Source organism: Phaethon lepturus, unplaced genomic scaffold (genome assembly GCF_000687285.1).
Source record: "Phaethon lepturus isolate BGI_N335 unplaced genomic scaffold, ASM68728v1 scaffold1987, whole genome shotgun sequence".
In the NCBI taxonomy this organism is placed as follows: Eukaryota; Metazoa; Chordata; class Aves; order Phaethontiformes; family Phaethontidae; genus Phaethon; species Phaethon lepturus.
Genome location: NW_010550913.1, coordinates 1 through 20,104, shown reverse-complemented (window position 1 = coordinate 20,104; position 20,104 = coordinate 1). Strand labels below are relative to the sequence as shown.

Below are 20,104 nucleotides of genomic sequence, written 5' to 3'. Positions count from 1 at the left end.
AGGAACAAAGCACGGGTTTCTTTCAACAGACTCTTTCAGGAGACTTATCTGTCTCATTCTTATTTGCTCTCTTGACATATGCAGTTATTCATTATAGGTTTTGAAAACTATTTAGCAGATAAATTTCACAATGACATAGAACAAAATTAACATGCCAGTATAAAAATCAACAAGTATAAAGGTGTTAGTGGGCTAAGAGGTTCTAAAAATTATTATTATTATTATTATAAAAGAACCAGTCCAGCTTTCTCTGGAGGTTTGTGGATAAGCCTGTTATACAAATTAAAATGGTTTTACTATCAAATAAGGTTTGTCTTTTTTCTTTTTCCCTTCTTTCTTTTACTCTCAGGGCAAGGAAGATGAGGATTTTAAACTGGTAACAGTTTTTGGCAGAACGTATTTAGTATTTTCTCCAAAATACAAAATTTCATAAATCAAAAATACCTTACACTCCACAGAAAGTGATAATACCTTATAAAATGTTGAAGGAGGAGATCCTTTTGCTCCGTGAACTTTCACTGCCCCACCATCAAAACCTACAGTGGTTTAAAAAAAAAAAAGAAAAAAAAATCGGTATTGAAGCTTCTTCAATATAACTTTAAAGACATTATTTTGTGATATATATTAATCAAATGCACTGAATTAAACAGCAAATCATTGATAGCTGTACTGCCACAGAAGAGAGAACCTTTCATGAAACAGTGCTTCCTGCCTTAAGAAACCCAAAATGCAAATAGGTGACTAAATTTATTACTTCAATGAGCCTTTTAAAAGAATGCTTGTGTATCGGGTTTGCATGGCAAGGTTTTGGTATCAGGGGGCCACAGGATTGGCTCTGTCAGAACCTGCTAGAAGCTTTCCCTATGTCTGATAAAGCCAATGCCAGCTGGCTCCAAGACAGACACGCTGCTGGCTGAGGCCAAGGCCATCAGCAATGGTAGTAGCACCTCTGGATAACAGACTTAAGAAGGGGAAAAAACTGCTGCACAACAGCAGCCGGAGAGAGGAGTAAGAATATGTGAGAGGGAAACTATGCAGGTGCCAAGGTCAGTGAAGAAAGAGGAGGAGGAGGTGCTCCGGGGCAGAGATGCCCCTGCAGCCCATGCTGAAGACCACGGTGAGGCCGGCTGTCCCCCTGCAGCCCATGGAGCTCCACAGTGGAGCAGATCTCTACCTGCAGCCCGTGGAGGACCTCATGCCAAAGCAGGTGTATGTGCCTGAAAGTGGCTGTGATTCCGTAGGAAGCCTGTGCTGGAGAACGCTCCTGGCTGGACCTGTGGCCCCATGGAGAGAGGAGCCCAGGCTGGAGCAGGTTTGCTGGCAGGACTTGTGACCCCGTGAGGGACCCACGCTGGAGCACTCCTGAAGGACTACGCCCCATGGACGGGACCCAGGCTGGAGCAGTTAATGAAGAACTGCAGCCATGGGAAGGACTCACGCTGGAGAAGTTCATGGAGGACTGTCTCCTGTGGGAGGGACCCCATGCTGGAGCAGGGGAAGAGTGTGAGGAGCCCTCCCCCTGAGGAGGAAGGAGCAGCAGAAACAATATGTAATGAACTGACCACAACCCCTATTCCCCACCCCCCCCGTGCCACTGAGAGGGGAGGAGATAGAGAATTCGGGAGTGAAGTTAAGTACAGGAAGAAGGGAGGTGTGGGGGGAAGGTGTTTTAAGATTTTTTTTTATTTTCTCATTATTCTACTCTGATTTTGATTGGTAATAAATTAAACTCATTTCCCCAAGTCAAGTCTGTTTTGCCTGTGACAGAATTGGTGACTGATCTCTCCCTGTCCTTATCTCAACCTATGAGCCTTTCGTTATATTTCCTCTCCCCTGTCCAGCTGAGGAGGGGAGTGATAGAGCAGCTTGGTGGCCACCTGATGTCCAGCCAGGGTCAACCCACCACTGCTTGAAATGTTTATTCATGTACTTAAAAAATACTTCAACACAGAAAGCAGCCTTAGGACTTCAGACCCAATAGTTATTTTCCACTTAACAGCCAGTTATTGCACACACACACAGAGCATACAATTTACTGTAGTTGGCTGGAGTGGACTGCAGACCTTTACTTGGCAAAGAAACAAAACAAGAAAGAGGAGAAACCAGTGACAGCTTATTTGCTGATAGCATTGTAAGTGAAAGGATAACTTAACTTCAGTCTTCTTGTCAGTAACAGAAACAGAACAGTCTGAATGTATGTTCCAGGGCAACTACCCTGTTCAGTATTAGCAATATTAATGCCAAAAAGAAACCGGAGAAAATTGCTGCCACAGCTTCAGGTTCAAGCCTGAACTGGAGAAAAATCAACAGGTGCAACCCCTTGAAAATTACCAGTGCAGGATCAGCATCTCATATCAGACAGACAGAATTATATTACAGCTCACCTGAACCTAACCTGTGCTTGCAAATATTTAGGAAGCAGTTCAAAGCTTTATACAAATACTCTGAAGAGATCAAATCAGAACATATCTGAAAAAGTGAATGTGACCAGTGAATGTGAAATTTTACACATCACTCAAATAACATCATCACTCTCTGAAAGATCAACGTAAGGTTAATTTAACTATCTCAATACAGAGCAATATCCCTAGAGCCAGGCTGAAGATCTGGAAGAGTTTCATGTTCCAGGTGAAGGAGTAATATAAAGAAAAAAAAAAAAAAAAAAACACAGAAAAAATTGCAGAGCATCCATTGACAAAAAGAAAACAGAAGCACTTCTCAGTTCAAACACTGCAAGTAATCCAGCAGGACAATAAAAATCATCAATGTAAACAGCAAAAATAGATAGCTTGCCTGTTTTTACTGGTGTACGTGTCAAAGCACTTCAAACTAAAAATACTTAAGAAATCTGCCCATTTTCCATCTGTTGTATTTCTAAGAGGGCTAACTGAAAGTTCATGTGAAAGTTCATTTTAAGTTCAAACATGTCATATCGGGTCATTTGCAAGCTAAAAGTTCATAGGAAGGTTAGGGTTTCTTTTTTTAAAAAAAAAAAAGTTAAAAAAAACCTGTGGCTAAGAGCAGCAAGCTAGCTGTATCAGACTGCTGTTTGGTCATGCTGCATGAGCACAAAGTTCACTGTACAATTTTACGGTACTTTTATTACTGAAGGAAAACATTTTTGATGCTACAGTGTTTTGAGTTCTATCACAGTAAGTTTTTAATTTGAGACTTCAATTGTTCTAAGTTTTATAACACTCGGCATGCTGTCACAGATAAGTTCCATTAGAATGAAAAAGGATGTCTAATACAAAGGCAGCAAAAAACAAACTTCAAATGACTGTAGCTAAACATTTTTATCAAGCTGTCTTATCCAACCTACAGATCTTCAAATCTGTCAAGCCTGGGTTTTTTTTTCTTTGTTTTGCTTTTAAGCTAAACCCAGAACATACATTATACTCATCTTTAGTCTACCGGCTGTTAAAAGTTTTGAGGCTAGCAAATGGACTTTTCTGAATAGAGATTCTCTGGTAGAAATCCTGTGCCTAAGCACACTTCTACCACTTAAGATGATCCACCTAATCGTCTAAGAAAAACACCATTACCAAGTAGTGGTACACAGCTTTCCATTGTTACTAACAATTTCAAATGGCATATGAGAAAACATGTATAAAACATGCACTTTCTTGAGCAAAGAAACTGAGCTGCAGTTTAAAAAATACACTGAAATCATAGTGGAGCTGTCTTAATGTTGCTCACACAGAATACATAGTTTAAAGACTTGGTAGGTGCAAGGCATACATTAAAAACTAAACCAAAAGCAGTAGTTCTCAAAGATTTAAATTAGTCGGCCAGCAAGATAAGTAAGAGTATAGTTAAAATTCCTGAAGGAATTTCTAGCAAAAGTCCTTGAAAAAAAAATCAGTTTAATACAGTATCACATGGTAAGGAACTGATTTAACAGGAAATACGCAGAGAAAACATTGAAATTAAAGTAACTGTCTTAGTTTGATAACCCAGTTCACTGACACAGATCTCTTAACATGCAAGAGGACTAACCTGGAATTTCAGTGATGGAAACTTCCGAAAAGTCACATGTGACATCTGGTAAAAGATATCGCTGAGGATTGCCCAATTCATACACCAACTGTTCAGCTACAGTGCCAAAAGAAATTAGTCCCCCTGTGTCTGGTGGTTTGGAAAGAATAAAGTCTCCTTCAGAGGAACATTCTACAATGGGAAAGCCTATGTTGTGCCTAGAATACAAAAAACATTGAAAAAAACCTATAAATACAAACGGAAAATGAAAAGAAAAATGAGCAACAACATACCAGAATTTTATGGTAATGACTGATTAAATAAAACTGATCAGGAGTTACAACATATCTGGTTGTTTCTGCAGAAAGATACACAAGAAAAAGCACTGAACAAACTGCTCAACCAAAATAGTAAGAGGATGCATTTTATTGTCTGGCAAAGGAGTGCAGATATAACAACAAATACCAATAGTAAACAGATAGAAGTGGAGAAGGAAATGGAGAAGGACACTAACAGAAATGGTTAAAGTAAAAAGAAACCAAAAGAATTAGAAGGCTATGATTAAGGAGGTAAATTTAGAAGAAAAAACATGACTGCTAATTCTAGCCTAGTTCAGCTGTAGCAGCACAGGCAGCATGAAGGCGAACACATGTAAATGCATCCTGCATTCTGGATTTGTCAAAAGGCAGTCAAAGCAGGAAGAACAGACTGTGCTGGAAGCCTCAGAGATGAAAGGAAGTAGGAAACAGGAATAATCACACCTATTAAGGACAACTTCACATGTTTATAATAAATTATACACAGAAAAGTTATAATCGGAAAACAGAAATATATATGAAAGTTAAGATCTTCAGCCAGAACAATAATAAAAGACAGAACGAACATAAAATTATGAGGCATAGCAAAAAAAAAAAGTAGTAAACCAGACAATTATAGCCATGTTTGTAAATGCAAATATTCTTCCTCCTCACATTCTCACAAGAGTAATATACATAAAGTGATCAAATAACTTAGAGTAAGAGGCACATGCTGGTCATTACAGTGGCAGGGCAGAATTTTCAGGGTTACATCAATGAGATCTAGCTATCTGCTTTCCTGGCTAAATGGCTTTTATTTTATTTACAGAGAATTTGAGCAAAAGTAGTGACTTAAAAAAAAAGTAACAAATTTACAAGTACCTGAAAATTAAAATACAGCCTTAATATTCATTTAAAAAGTCTACCTAGCCCACTGCCCTCTCACAGGAAGTTGAAAATTTGTGCAAATAAAGTGTTCCCAAGACACAAAAAGAACACAAAATGAAGAGTTAAGGAGATATAGCCCCTTGAAAAAGCGAAATTCTTCTAAAAAGGTCCTAATAATGAAAGGTGGTAAATATCACCATTCTCATTAAAGTCAATGACCTTCAGGTCCTTCATACATACTTAAAATCAGGTCACCCCTGAAATTAAGTTGGATGCTAGTGGGAACAACATGCTGAACATACAACCAAACTGGTTATCAGCAAAGGTTAGATGAACATAGTTTGTATAACATAAATCCAGAGTTTCGAAGGAAGCCAAGAAACCAGTGAACTCTTAAGTGACATTTGTAAAAGTTCATGGGAGTTTGAACAGATTCCTTATCATCGGGAAGCTTCAAACATAATCCTTTTTTTTAAATAACAGGGTTTAAGAGACAAGCTCTCTTACCAGAGATCAGCAACTTTAATACTGATAGTGTACAAAACTTGGAAAGTATGATAGCTGGAGGACACCTAGAAAAGCTCACGACTAATCAGTGAAGACTATACTTCATTAGACTGGTCTTTGAAACTATTTAAACCACTGAACAGATAAAAGGAAACAAAAAACCCCTACCCTGGTGAACTCAAAGAATGTATAAAAACTGAATGTATAAAAAAATTGTTGAATCCAAGCTATTCTAGATATATATTTTTTTTTGAGGGGAAAAGGAAGGAGAAAAGATGGTGGCAAGAAATACGTAACATTTTAAAGTGTGATATAGACAAAAACGCAACACCCAAAAACCCTTTCAATTCTTGGTGTTGAACATTAATGCAGTGTAATGGACTAACATACATAATTATCCCAATTTTACAGGTAAGGAGACACATACAGGAAGCATCAGGATTTGCCCAGTGTTACACAGCAGTATTGGTGACTGAACAAGGCTAGAATTAAGGCGCTTTTACCCTCTTGGTGCCATGCTTGTGTGCTTTGACCCCACCATCTACTTGTATTGTCTTAAGGCAATAGCACCAGCTGCCTTGCTAGTCGGTTCAACACAGCTTGTACAAATCACCTACCCATAAGCAAAATCAATTTCATCAAGACAGATTACCCAGTGCAGTCTATCCCACTGCAGTGACAACTGGTATCCTTGCTGCAGCCCACTTAGATCAAAGTCATCAGCACACACAACTCTTACAACACATTCCTGCACCTGCTCCCCAGTGATCTTTGTTTTGAAGGAAGATCATTGTAAACTGTAGACACTCAAATTTCTACTCTGAACCACTGAGTCTACTAACATCAATTAAATTTCACTTTATCCAAGCTGCACCCTCAAAAGACCCAAACCATTAAAAAAAACAAAAACCAACAATATAGTGAGGCAAAGAGAAATTTCACCCCCTAAAATGGTTAAAATGTGGCAAACAAGTCATTAAAAGCAGACCAATCATGGAAGACAGCAGATAAACAGTACCAGTATAAACAACACTGTTATTCAGGTCCCTTAGTAGGCAAAAGGAAGGACAGACTTTGATTTTCCTGTTATCTTAGGGCCATCAAAGTCAGAGGATCTTTATGGTGAAATTTTTTATGCTGCCAGAGTAGCTGGAAGGAGACCATATAGGTATGAATGTACTTTCTGCAACAGCTTCTAAATAGGCTCTAAGGTTAAGATATATTTGCTATATAAAAGAGACACTCAGCTGTTACCACCTGCAAAGTGTTGTAGGAAAAACTGTATGAAGAAGACATTCTAACACACACAAAAAACCCCCAAAAAAACCCAAAACCACACACACCAAAAAAACAAAGTCACAAAGGGGAAAAACAGAAGTCTTCCTAGGAAACAAATGCTGACGCAGGACACTAGCATGTCCTTGCTAATGAGAAGAATTTTTAGCAACATTTAAACGATTCTGAAATCCATGACCCAGAAGGTGAATGAAAAGAATACTACAATCAGTGACTGACTTACAACCCCACTGTAATGAGTAGGGACATCTTCAACTAGATCAGGTTGTTTAGAGCCCCATCCAAGCTTACCTTGAATGGTTCCAGGGATGAGACATCTACCACCTCTCTGGGCAACCTGTTTCAGTGTTTCACCACCCTCATTGGGAAAAATTTCTCCCTTGTATCTAGTCAAGATCTGCCCTCTTTTAGTTTAAAACCATTACCGCTTGACCTATCGCTACAGGCCCTACTAAAAAGTCTGTCCCCATCTTTCTTATAAGCCTCCTTTAAGTACTGGAAGGCTGCAGTAACATCTCCCCAGAGTCTTCTCTTCTCCAGGCTGAATAACCCCAAGTCTCCCAGCCTGTTCTCATAGGAAAGGTGTTCCATCCCTCTGATTGTTTTTGTGGCCCTCCTCTGGACCCACTCCAGCAGGTCCATGCCTTTCCTGTGCTGAGGACTCCAGAGCTGGATACAGGACTCCAGTTGGGGTCTCACCACAGCCAAGCAGACGGGCAGAATCACCTCCCTCGACCTGCTGGCCATGTTTCTTTAGATGCAACGCAGGATACAGTTGGCCTTCTGGGCTGCAAGCGCATATTGCTGGCTCATGCCCAGCTTTTCATCCACCAATACCCCCCAAGTCCTTCTTGGCAGGGCTGTTCTCAATCCCTTTATCCACCAGCCTGTACCGATACTGGGGATTGCCTCAACCCAGGTGCAGGACCCTGCACTTGGCCTTGTTGAACCTCATGAGGCTCACACAGGTCACTCTGGATGGCATCCTGTCCCTCAGGTGTGTCAAACTTGCTGAGGGTGCACTCAATCCCACTATCTATGTCAATGATGAAGATACTAAACAGTACTAGTCCCAATACAGACTGCTAAGGGACACCACTTGTCACCGACCTCCATCTGGATACTGAGCCATTGATTGCTACCCTTCAGATGCAACCATCCAACTACTTCCTCATCCACCCAACAGTCTACCCATCAAATCCATGTGTCTCCAATTTAGAGAGTAGGATGCTGTGGGGGACCATGTCAAAGGCATTACAGAAGTCCAGATAGATGACATCTGTTTCAACAGTTAGTGATGGTATCAAGGAAGACTTTTTGCCTACGTCTGAGGTAAGTGTGAGGGATGTTTCTCCCTCAAGGTTCGACATGATCCAATGAATTTTCCCAAATGCTCAGGTAGTTGCAGAAGATGTGTGTTCTGCCAGGTCATGTCAGGTCTAAAAGCTCCCCTCACTTTTTAACAATTCAAAACAGAGATTCAATGAATTGAGCAAGAAGCCCCTGGATTCGATCTGTATTATAAGTGGGTAACAGGGAAAATACATACATCCTATACTGCCTTATAGCAGATGCCAATAATAACCTATGTTAACATGTGCATGCTTAACAGAAAAATTTATTTTGTATATTTCTAGAAGCTGTTACTTAAAATTAATTTTCAGCTCGGAAACAAACTGGGATAAGTCACCCCTATGGCATGATTCAGTCAAGGAACAGCTACTCAAACATGGTGTTAGAGCTCACTAGCAGCAACAGCTACCTTGACGGCGTCTTCTAGCACAATACCACAGGTACTGTGATCACACAATCACTGTGATCAGCACTTCCACTGAAAGAAGTAACTCTTTGCTCAATTCACTAGTAGGTTTTGCCAAATGACTACAGACCATATGACATCTGCTCTGTAACATGCCAACTTTATGCTTGCCATAACCCACAGCCAAGTTGTAATTTTGTACAGTGTAGCAGGGGAGTTAAACCATAGGACTATGAACTTGAACTTCAGCAGCAACTACAGTCATGGCACCCAAAGTGGCACCGTGGCCAAATGGCACCCTTCAATAATAAAAGAATTGCATCAATTTAAGGATAAAATCCCCTAGTAGGATGAAGCAGTATCAAGCAATGTAAACAATTCTGAAAGGAAACTACTAAAATGAATTCTCATTAAATTATATGATTGTGTAATTAATAAAATACAATACTAGAGATAAATATGAAAATACTACTTTTGAAACATTCTGAGCAGTTCTTTTAACACAGAGTTAAAACACAGAAGTAATATACATCAGTTTATGAAAGGAGATGACAACTACCATTCTTTTATCCAAAATGTCTTTTTTTGGGTTGCATGTTTGGTATTTAACAATTAAATAAACTACATGCATTAGTAAACCAGAGCACTGAATAAATCCAAGCTAAGATTAAACCTCAGAAATGCCCTCCAAGTTTGGGCTAGGTGAAGAGTTAATAGTTGAAGCAGGTCCTCACTGACTATAGCACAAGAGTAACAAAGTTCCAAAAATGGTTTTGCTGCTGAAGCTGCCTTCTCATCAACCACCTACTCTAATAGGAATCAGGGCTCTGAAATCGAGTCTCCTGCCTACCAGCATCTTACTCTTGGATTATTTTTTCCCATGTAAAATGCTGGGTTTTCTTCAGTTTTGGCTCTCAGAAATGTTACAGTTTATGGGCATGTCACAGGTGATAAGAGGAACTGCCTAAACAGAGATCTCCTCTCTGTCTACTCTGGGACAAATGCACTACTCAACCTCTGCGCAGCTATGAAAACAGCCTTCCTTCTTGTTTTACCACATTATATTACACCATTTGTATCACAAAAAATACCATGACCAGTACTGAGTCCTGTTGGTCGCAGGAAGAAAGACATTATCTCAGATAAAACAGGTATTTCTTCCCCCATAATGTGCCAAACCCCTCAAGTATCTCATTCTGGCCACTACTGGTGGACTAAGGATATTACTGGCAACAAAACACGGGACAGTTAGTGTAGTACATTTACTTGCAGAGTCAGATGCTACAAGAGAGAAAATAAAAAACAAAAAAGCCACAGCAATGCATGTAACATGGAAGTGAACCAGGGTCCCAGTAGGCTGTGGCATGAATTTTTAGTTTTACAGCTAATGCAGTTTCCTGGGATGTGACTCAATGAATGTCATGCTGAGGAGAGCTCTAAGCCAAGCTTCTCAACTTCCTGGGCACGTACATTAACTACAATGCTATTAGGCAAAAAGTAGAAACTTCTACCACTACTAGTGGTGTTTTTACAACCAGTTCAAAACTGCTAACACGTGTCAGGCAAGATCAGCACAAACTTATGGGTAAGGTATATGCATCTCTATACATGTAGGTACCAACATGTTTCCTAACTTCTGCTACAATTCCTATTTAGGCAAAATTTGTTGATTGCATCACTTATCTCCTCTGACTAGGGCATTTCAGAGTATGCATTGTATGTAAACTCTTAATGCCTAGACAATTTCAGGTCAATCACACAGGCTGCCTGGTGTTTTCAGCTGCCTGGAATAAATGGTGCTACAGAGAAAAAGGCATTCCACATTGCTGATTGGGACTCACATGCTGGATTCTGTTCAAGTCCCAAATTAAGCAATCTGGATCCAGCCCTTAAGACACTACAACTATTGACTTACCCTTTTGGTCATCCCAGGCCAGAGGATTATGCAGTCTCAACCATTGTACACTCTTGGCTTAGGGCAAAATGTCAGTGTTTATCATCTCCTCACAATGATTACTCTACTGATCAGCATTAGTTTATTCTCTCCTGCATTTCAAAACAAAACAAAACAATGTACTAATCACCCACTGGCACTAAATAGTGAGAGACGGCACTGTCTGGGGTTAAATGAAAATTAAATACAGAGCTGTGCATTATCAATATAGTTCTGGCATCACGGTTCATTTTGACACATTGCGTGAATTCCCCTACTGCATGCTGTGTACTAGATATTAAATAGAGAGTAGTGCTGTATTATCATTTCTTCTGACCATCTGCTGACATATATTACTACACAAGTAACAGAAAAGGAGTAAGTCCCTTTTTTGATAACATTTACTTAATATCAGTCACGTAAGAATGCTCATTAGTCTTCTATAAACTGTGAATTAATGGTTTCTTGCATTCTTTCTGCTAAACATCAGAGAATCCACACAAGGGGTGAGTCAAGCAGCGTTCCTCTCACTGGAAAAGTAAACCGCATCTATCCCCTCTACCTGTCTGCCCATTTTAATGAAAACCAGACAAAACTTTACACCTTCAAGATTCCTGCATTTAAGTCAAACACATTACAGAGATACACCCAGCACAATAAAAAAAAATCCCACTGCCTTAGAAGCTAGACTTAGTTGATTGCTGTCTGCTGACCTATCAAGGGAAGCAGAGTCACAAGTTGGAACATGCACCTTACTTGTTTTACATTAAAAACTAACTTTACCAAGACAACAGAGAAAAAGAAAGAATAGCTTAGGTTTTAAAGCCACAATGTACCCACATGAACATTCCTGAGACTTAAAGCACCCTTTTGCTGTGGAATTGAGTTCCCAGAAGTGGTCTACATCAAATATCCAAAGAAAATGAAAAGAGCCAAAAAACATCCTAAAAAATATGTTGAATGAATGAAGTGGGTCCAATGCAGTGCCTCAGTACTCAGAGACATGATAATATATGCATGGAATGTGAGCTCTGACTCTGACTTGCCTGGCTTTACTTAGTCTAATTTAAACTGCTCATTTAAATATTTAATTATTTTTGTTTATGCATAAACTATAGACAGATAAGGTTTATAAGCCTGAAGTTTGAGAAATTCTTCCTTTTTTTTGTTGACAAGTTAGAGAAACTCATAGCCATCAGTCCTTCCTAGCAGTACACTTACACATTTTTCAGCAGCCAAAGACAGATAAGCTGTGGACTACTGTTCTCAGGAAGAAAAAAACCCCACAAACAGTAAAAAAATGACCTGAGTCTAATCATAACCAAACCTACTCTCTGCAATAACATGTGAGGAAAAGAGAGAGATTGCCCTCTAGTGCTTAGTCACCAGAGAACAGCATAAATGCTGTGAAAGATTTTCTTAAGCTCTCGTGTAAAGGACCAGCAGAGCTGAATGATAAGTGGTCTTGGCTGCATGAACACACTCATGGCAGTAAGAAATTCGTACATGAAAGGCACTTTAATGACAAACACAGAGATTTGATGTGGCTTCTTCCCCCCATATTTACTGACTTTGTTGGGCTGGTTTGGATTTAACATTATATATCACAGACACTATGATTTATTGAGATCTAAATTACACATGCTTACTTTCAGGAGACTGCTGAAAACACAGCCTTTCCTAAATGACGGAGAAATCATTAATAGACTATAGTTAAGTAACTTCTGCAAACTCTGTCAGAGCTCTGTAACCTACTGTCAATATAAGTAATGTTGGTGACAGCAGGTATTGCATGTTTTGGTCATTACTGAAACTACAAATTACCCTATTATTATTGTGCGTTATTATGCAATGCATTACCTGCATGCGTTGAAAACAGATTAAGACTGCCTAAATGACAAAACCCCCATCCCATAAAGTTTCTTTAGCTTCAGGAGTGAACAGGTTACTACTAAGCTATCAAATGGAAAATGCATTTTTCTGCAGCCCAAAAGCTTTCCTAATATTTCTCCTTCATGCATCTGGGCCTCAATATAGTACACAACTATTTATCAGGGGGGAGGGAAGCAGCAAAGCTCTCTAACAAGTCTCCTCCCTTCCTTCCCCTCCTGTATCCTAAACGGATGTGCTGGACCACAAGTCCACTGTAGCCAGTCTTCTACTCTGCCTCTCCAAATATAAAATTAAAGCTCACACATGCTTTTGGTTTTGACTAGTTTTATGAGCTTATCATACAGGCTGACATAACATGCTTTTACTTCAAGAATTTCATCGATTAAACACCTAAGACTTTTTGAATTTGCAAACAAAAACACTAGTTTTAAGGCACCATGATTAATTCTTTAGTAGACTTAACCTGAAGGTAAATAAGTTACTGTTATATTAGCACGAATACAATGCATGGTTCAGAAGTATGCATGCAGACCGATGGGGACAAGGTAGCACAGCAGTACTGGGTGCTAACCTTCTATATTCTTTAGCAGCAATTCAAGTTAGTACCAGCCAGCTCTAAGCCACAAGACAACTATGATTTTAGTCACAGTTATACGATTTTTACATACATACACCAATTAGCCATGTCTGTAAAATCAGCTGCTCCCACTACAGTAGCTCATGGCTTAATATACTCAAATTTTTCTTTTTAAACAGACTGACATTTCTCACAGAAAAATCCTTAAAAATAAAGAATTAGCAAGCATTTTAGTAAGAAAAGCAGTATTCTGTTTTTTTCTTTCATTCTTTTATAAAGCAAGGTCTTTTGGAGCCACAGTTACAGGAGATTTTAAGAAGTTTCATGATACAGCATAATAAAATCATCAAGAGATAAATCAGAATAGGAATAAGTTTAGCAGTTATAAATTTCCAAACTGAACACAACGTCTCCTTACAATAAAACCTCTCATTTAATTTCCCATTGAACACAATGGGACGCATTGTGAAGTGTGAGTGCAGTTTGTTCAGGCTTCTAATAGGTGAAAAGAAGTGTCTGACCCTGTTTCTTTCAATGCTGTATGTGCCCTCACCTGTAAATCAGCAGCGTTCAGGAACTCAGAAAAGCAGAATACAGAATGTGATCCTGACAGATGTATCAGAAACAGTCACTACAAGTAGGAGAAAAAAGTTTGGCAGCCCTAGGGAACTTGGGAGAGCTGTTTTTCAGGTTGCAGGGCAGAGTGTTCTGCTGGTTCATCCACCTGGACTAAAGGCTGCCCACCATGGCCTCCTTCCCAGGGTCAGACTTGGAGCAGGAGCATGCCCCATGAAAGCCACCCTTCTGCATCTCCCACTGCTCTTCAGCCCTCTTCTCCATCACGTAAAGGAAGCACTGCCTTTCTCATGACACAGCACAGGACAAGATTCCTCCCTCTCACCCCAAGTAAAACAGGAATAAACTGCAGCCAGAACCACTCATCCTATGCAAAACATGTTCCCTGACTACTTTTAAGCTACTCTTAAAAACAAGTCGGTCAAAAGCAGGCTATGTTAGTCCTTCCTTGTGGTACCTTTCAGCAGGTAGAAGGACCTACCTACAGGAAAGTCTAATTCAGTAGGTCTGAACACAGTATACACACAAAATTTTTTGAAAGGACTGACAGCTCAACACATTTGTTGAGATCAGGTCATACAGCAGGAAAGGACTGCGGCATACATTCATCCCTATCAAAGTAAATTACATAAAATTTGTGACTGAACAGTAGGCAACTCTGATCTCACTGAAGACTGATGAAACAGCATCTAAAATATGCATATTGTCTTTTCTGTTGCAATCATACATGAAACCCAATAACAAATCTTTCAAAAAAATCATTAATAAAAAAAGGATAACAGAAAAAATAATCTAAAAGAAAAAAAAAATCAGAAGGCTAAATTTTTTTGCAAATCATCTGCTGCTTAAGTTAAAAAAGAAAGCCCCCAGCTGACCAGAAAGGAAAACTGTAATAGGGAGAATAGACCTTGTAGAAGAGTAACATTAAGGCACAAAAATATCAAAAGGCCCGTATTGCGTCCTGCAAAAGAATACAGTAGAAGCAGTTCTCACAACACAGATATAGTAGGAAACCTCATCTTTGGTCCACTACAAACATGCATGCTAATGCCACGGTTACCTACCAGTCTGGTACTGCATGCCAATCAGTGAATATTCCACCTGTACATTGAGCACCACATTCTATGAGATGACCTGCAAGGCTGGGAAAATGGCATTCAAATAACTAAATATTCTGTAAAATCAAGTTTCACAAATCCAGCTTTAAAACATAATAGTACAATGGAAATAAAGCTAAATAACAGAATATGATATTTTTTCCTGCATAGGCATCCAATACATTTATAAATTATGCATTAAACATAACAAGAGATTGAGAGATGAATATAAGAAGAGTTGAAAGGAGTAATTTTTACATGAAGAATAAAACTAATTTCCTGAAAAAAATTAATACCTAAAAGATTATCTGACACCAAAAAACAAGTTTCATTGATCATTTCAAGAACTATTGATCTAAATTTCATATTTTAGCAGTCTGCACTAAATATGCAACGCCCATTTTTAAATCAAGATATACAAGGTCTCACATTCTGTCCTTCACATTCGAAGTACTATGATTATGAATTATGATTTTTCAAATCTTTGATTGTGATAGTCCATAAACATTCAACATAGAACTAAGGGGAAAATCTTCATCTCTCTCTTTTAGTCTCAGTTCAGTGGAGGCAGAGTCTCTCTCAGCAGCAGGAGGTCCAAGCACACTACTACTAGGTGTACTCGGGTTACCAAAGTAGTGACTCATTTTTGTGGACTTCACCACAGCCAGATGATGCAGAAAGTTAAATTAGGTGACAGAATTTTACCCTATGCTTTCTGCATCGGATTCCTAACCTTAGGACTTACAACTAGGGTTTGCAAATGGGAGTACTGACACTGAGCGTCTGCAAAGCCATACAAGGATGCTGACCTCTGACTGAATCTCCTTTTGTGCATCTCTGAGGACCATCTCAACTATCAATAGTGATCGTCAAACAGAAAAGGCCAGGAATCACTGGTCTGCACTGTAAGATTTCCTGTCCATTTTGTGTCGAGATGAAAAGAAAGTTAAGCTATTTAAATAAAATCATTCACTCCTTTCCTCATTTTGTTATTTTAAGTTGGTTCCAGAATGAAATTTCTATAATTTCAGTTCCAAATGAGAGAGTATTGTGAGCCTTAAAAAAACCCAAACCTAACAAAAAAATTCAAATAAATTAAGTCAATAAAAATAAGCAAAATCACTAAGTGCTTAAAAAGTTATCCTGACATTATATGATATGAAATACAAATTTACCCATTTCTTCTTATTTTATTTACCTTCCTGCAGCTAGCAAGTCAAATTCATCCCTACTCCAGCCAAACTAGAAGAAAAACACAAATATGTTATATATATAAAAGTATCATACAGTAAACTGCATAGTATGTTCTCTGCTTCGAGTAATAATGCATTGGATGTATTTTTACTTAACCACAGAAATCTGAAGAACAATAATTGGCAGACACTGTACATGGGTTTGAGTTGCTGTACAGTAGATTGGTAAAAGAGCTCTGATGTATTTCTATTTTCCTCTTATTAATACATCCCAACAAATACAAGTTGTCAAAGTCACACCCTCTTCAGAAAAATCAGAAGTACAATATTGGCATTATTCAAAATTTGCATAACCCAGAGGTTTAGAAGTCTAGCACCTATTCTGTGTCACAAACAAACCACTACATTTTTTTCAACTTTTGAAAATTATTGGTTCCTGGAGTACTACCAGTCATCCTTAAAAACTGGAAGTATGTTTCCTGTTTAACTAGAAATTATTTTTCCCAAGTTCAACACAGTGCAAGCAATATATTCATGTTTCTTATTTAGAACTTAGCAGAAATCTCCCTAAAACCTTTCAATGAATTAGATAAGGCCTCTCTGGAGTAAATAATATACACTGATAGCTATTTTGAGAATGTAAACTCCTAAAGCTAGGAATAAACTAACAAGTCATAATGGCAATTACAAATGGGAAGGTTTACTTCTAGATAAGGCAATGTTTGACATGCACGAAGTCAGAAAAGCATGAGGTTTTAGAAAGGATGTTTGTAACTAGACACTAACACGTACCCTCTTTTTTTTAAATATGCACCAAAAGAAAGCTTCCATGTTTCACAGTGTGTGGTCATACACAACAATGTATAATCTATTCAACATACTTCAGAAAGCCACGTATCCTGCTTGTATAACTTGTTGAAATTCAAGGAATTTGGGAAATGTTGCACTGAAACTCAACTACTTAAAAAAGATCTGCTTACCCATTGAAAAAGACCAGTGTTTTAGACCACCTCATGTGCCTCCTCCCTCCCCTCCCCTCCCCGCCAAAAAACAAAGTGAGCTCTACTATCACCACCTTGTGGTAAAGAAAAATATACTTGTTTCTTAACCTTAAGCACCAAATTTATTTTTTTGGAGGGGTGGGGGGGTAGGAAGTAAGAGCAAAATACTGGTGGAACATGGCAAGACTTCCTTAACTTCACCGAAATGCTTTCCAGCTTCATGATACACAAGTTCATGAACATCACCGCTGTAAGTTTAGGAGAAGTGAAAGCTGGCAACTTTTCATGCATGTGAGGAAAAACCCCAAAATTTACGGTACACATTATTTTTAATTTAGTACCTACATTTTCATAAGAAGCAAAAATGTGTCTTACAATGATTGCTGAATATTCATTCACACATGTTCATTATCACATGGAAATTAACTTGTACTTACAGAATGAATGAGCGGTCCTAATACAATCCCACTGTCAACGCATCTACCCGTCACAACAATATCAGCTCCAAGGTCAAGGGCCCTGCTTATTGGCCTTGCGCTAAAGATGACAAAATACAATACTTTTTAAAGCATCATTTAAAAAAGTCAGTTTCCTGCCATACACAGGATAAAAACCACTTAAAAATCCTGTAGGAAATAAGTGAAATCAACTTTAACAACCGATTTGTCATTTTGTATATACAAGAAGAACATTTTAAAGAGCAATCATCAGAACACTCCATCAAATTCAGGTATGTAAATGACATAATTGAAACACTTGTCTTGATGCTCATAGAAACTGCCTTGGATGTAGTACACAGAGAGTCATTTCCATTACCAGTAACAGAAAACAGCGTTCTTCAGAGATTCTTATTTCATTTGTAGATGAGTGTAAAAAGACCAATGTTCTTCAGAGAAATTTTAAATTTTAAACCTTTCAGGTCAATTTACTTAAGTGTTTTTAGAATTTGCAACATCAACCAACTTCAAAAAACAATGGCTGCACAGTGCTCTTCTTGCAGAAACTTGGGCAACAGATTTTCCAGATCGGTCAGGTGAGAGTTGTCGCAGTCAAAATTAGTCAGGCTTGAGAATACGCACCCAGGTGAACCGCTCGAGTTTATACATTTTAGTGAGCAAGCTTTGACCAAAATGTGGGACTCCTGGCTTCTAAACCCATACTATCTGCTGGATCCTTCTATTCTTCATGAAACAGGCAGCTTGAAAACACAAACCACATAAACTGTGTGCCTCAAAGAACAAAACCAAGAGCAGTGTTTTTCTACAGTTTCTAGAGACTTAGCCCTCTTTTTGTCAAGAGATAAGTTAGAAGACACAGAAGTTGTCTTAGTGATGTAAACACAACATATGAGTTTTTTCCCCAGTGCTACATGAACCAAAGGATACTAGCTAGAAAAACAAGCAAATATACAGCATACAGAAACAATTTGTACCTCTGGGCATAGTGTTAAGTAACAGTCACAGGTAAAAAGCACAAATGGGGTTTCTGCATACATACATATAGGATACTGATAGAAAAACTGTGTAACTATCTTTAAAATAGAGTAAATAAAGCCATTTGACTCTTACTGTTAAAAATGCATGTGAACTCAGTCCACAGAACTCCTAATAGCCCAAATCAGGAGGGTCAGAAGAAACACTTCAGGATTGATACCCCAATGCAAATTTTTCAGATGGGAGTTCACACACTTGAATCAAGAATCGAACTGTAAATATCATCAGATTTAGGGAATTAACTATCTACAGAACTTACAGATTTTACTTAATACACTCTGATGTTGACTTGTTTTACAGGTATATATAAGTTTATCATTTGCTTTACGAATAAGCATCAACTGCTGATGCTGTCAAAGAAAAATGTAAGTTATGAAATTACTAATTTAAGAGGCTGGTAATAGCTTTAGATTTCAATGCAACTGAGATTAAGGGGCCCATAAAGAAATATAGCCCTTATTAGAAAACCAAGACTCTGCTGTTCTAGCATCTGTTAACAAAGCAGAGACAGAGGTAATAGATTTTAAAATGCCTCGTCCTCATACTAGCCTGCTTTTGTCCTGTCTGCTTTGATCTGTATTGCTTTAATTCATAAATAAATCATGAACCACCAGAACTGCAATGAACACTTTCTCACCATTACAAATATTAAACCTTATTTCTTAGATTTCATTTACAGTTACTCATAATCTGCAAATGTTGCAATTCAAAGTTTAATGAATAGAAAATCCAGCAACAACAGGTAACACTAAAGACCAATTTAAAAAGATTCATCTATTAAAAGGTTCTTATTTTACAGATACAAATACATGCTGTGTTAGCAGGGTATGGCTGTACCTATCTGCCAGTGATGCATTTTTGGAAAGTGCAGTCATGCTAAAAGACAGAGCACAGCAGTTTTACCATAAAGATTAATGTAAAAGAGAGAGGACTGTGTGCACAGACTTCAGAAATACACCGAACAGAAATACAGGAGGGATGGATATGACGTGGGTGACAGAAAAGCAAAAACTGGATCACCAGGACCATAAACTGGAAGAGATGCTGGCTTTTGGAAACACCTGACCATTGTCCCATTTCTCAGACCCTCCTCTTTGATAAACTTCACTGACATTGATTCATCTGAAGTTGATGGTGACAATGAAAATGTGACTGTTCACAAACATGTAGCTAGAACACCTGCATTTAGAGATTTATGGGAGGCCTTCAGTATCATAAAAGCAGCAGGGGAGATCCTTCAAAACACTCATCCACCCTGGAAAGCCAGCTTCCAAAATTTCAAGGGTACAAAGCCTGACACACAATAGAATCTCCTACAGCAGACAGAGTGTGTTTTAATTTTTAATTAAAGTTAATTCCTCAGTTGCACTTCTCTAGTGATAACATCCTAAACAACTGCTCCATGCAGTAACGAGATACTCTGCATAAGAAAAAGGACTTCTGTGATTGTTATAATTAAACTATTTTGGCTTGAACTAAAACCTGAGGATTCACAGGAGATGTAATGCTAAGAAGTCACAACTGGCAAGGTTCTAAATTAAAAGTTTATTTACAAGTTACAAACAATTTTTTTTCTGGTTTCCTGAATAATGCAAAGGTGGTTTTTTTTTATATATA

The 20,104-nt window shown here is 38.4% G+C and overlaps 1 protein-coding gene across 1 annotated transcript in view; it reads right to left on the bottom strand.

The window, feature by feature from the left end:
- The window catches only part of LOC104616303, a gene marked incomplete at its 5' end in the record, with an annotated part of 59,288 nt that extends 41,757 nt beyond the window's left edge, over nt 1-17,531 (bottom strand). Inside the window, 4 exons of the mRNA XM_010290675.1 lie at nt 472-536; nt 4,000-4,196; nt 15,999-16,042; nt 17,432-17,531. Coding sequence (XP_010288977.1) covers nt 472-536; nt 4,000-4,196; nt 15,999-16,042; nt 17,432-17,531 — 406 coding nt within the window. The remainder of the gene's footprint in view (nt 1-471; nt 537-3,999; nt 4,197-15,998; nt 16,043-17,431) is intronic.
- Nucleotides 17,532-20,104: the final 2,573 nt, after the last annotated feature.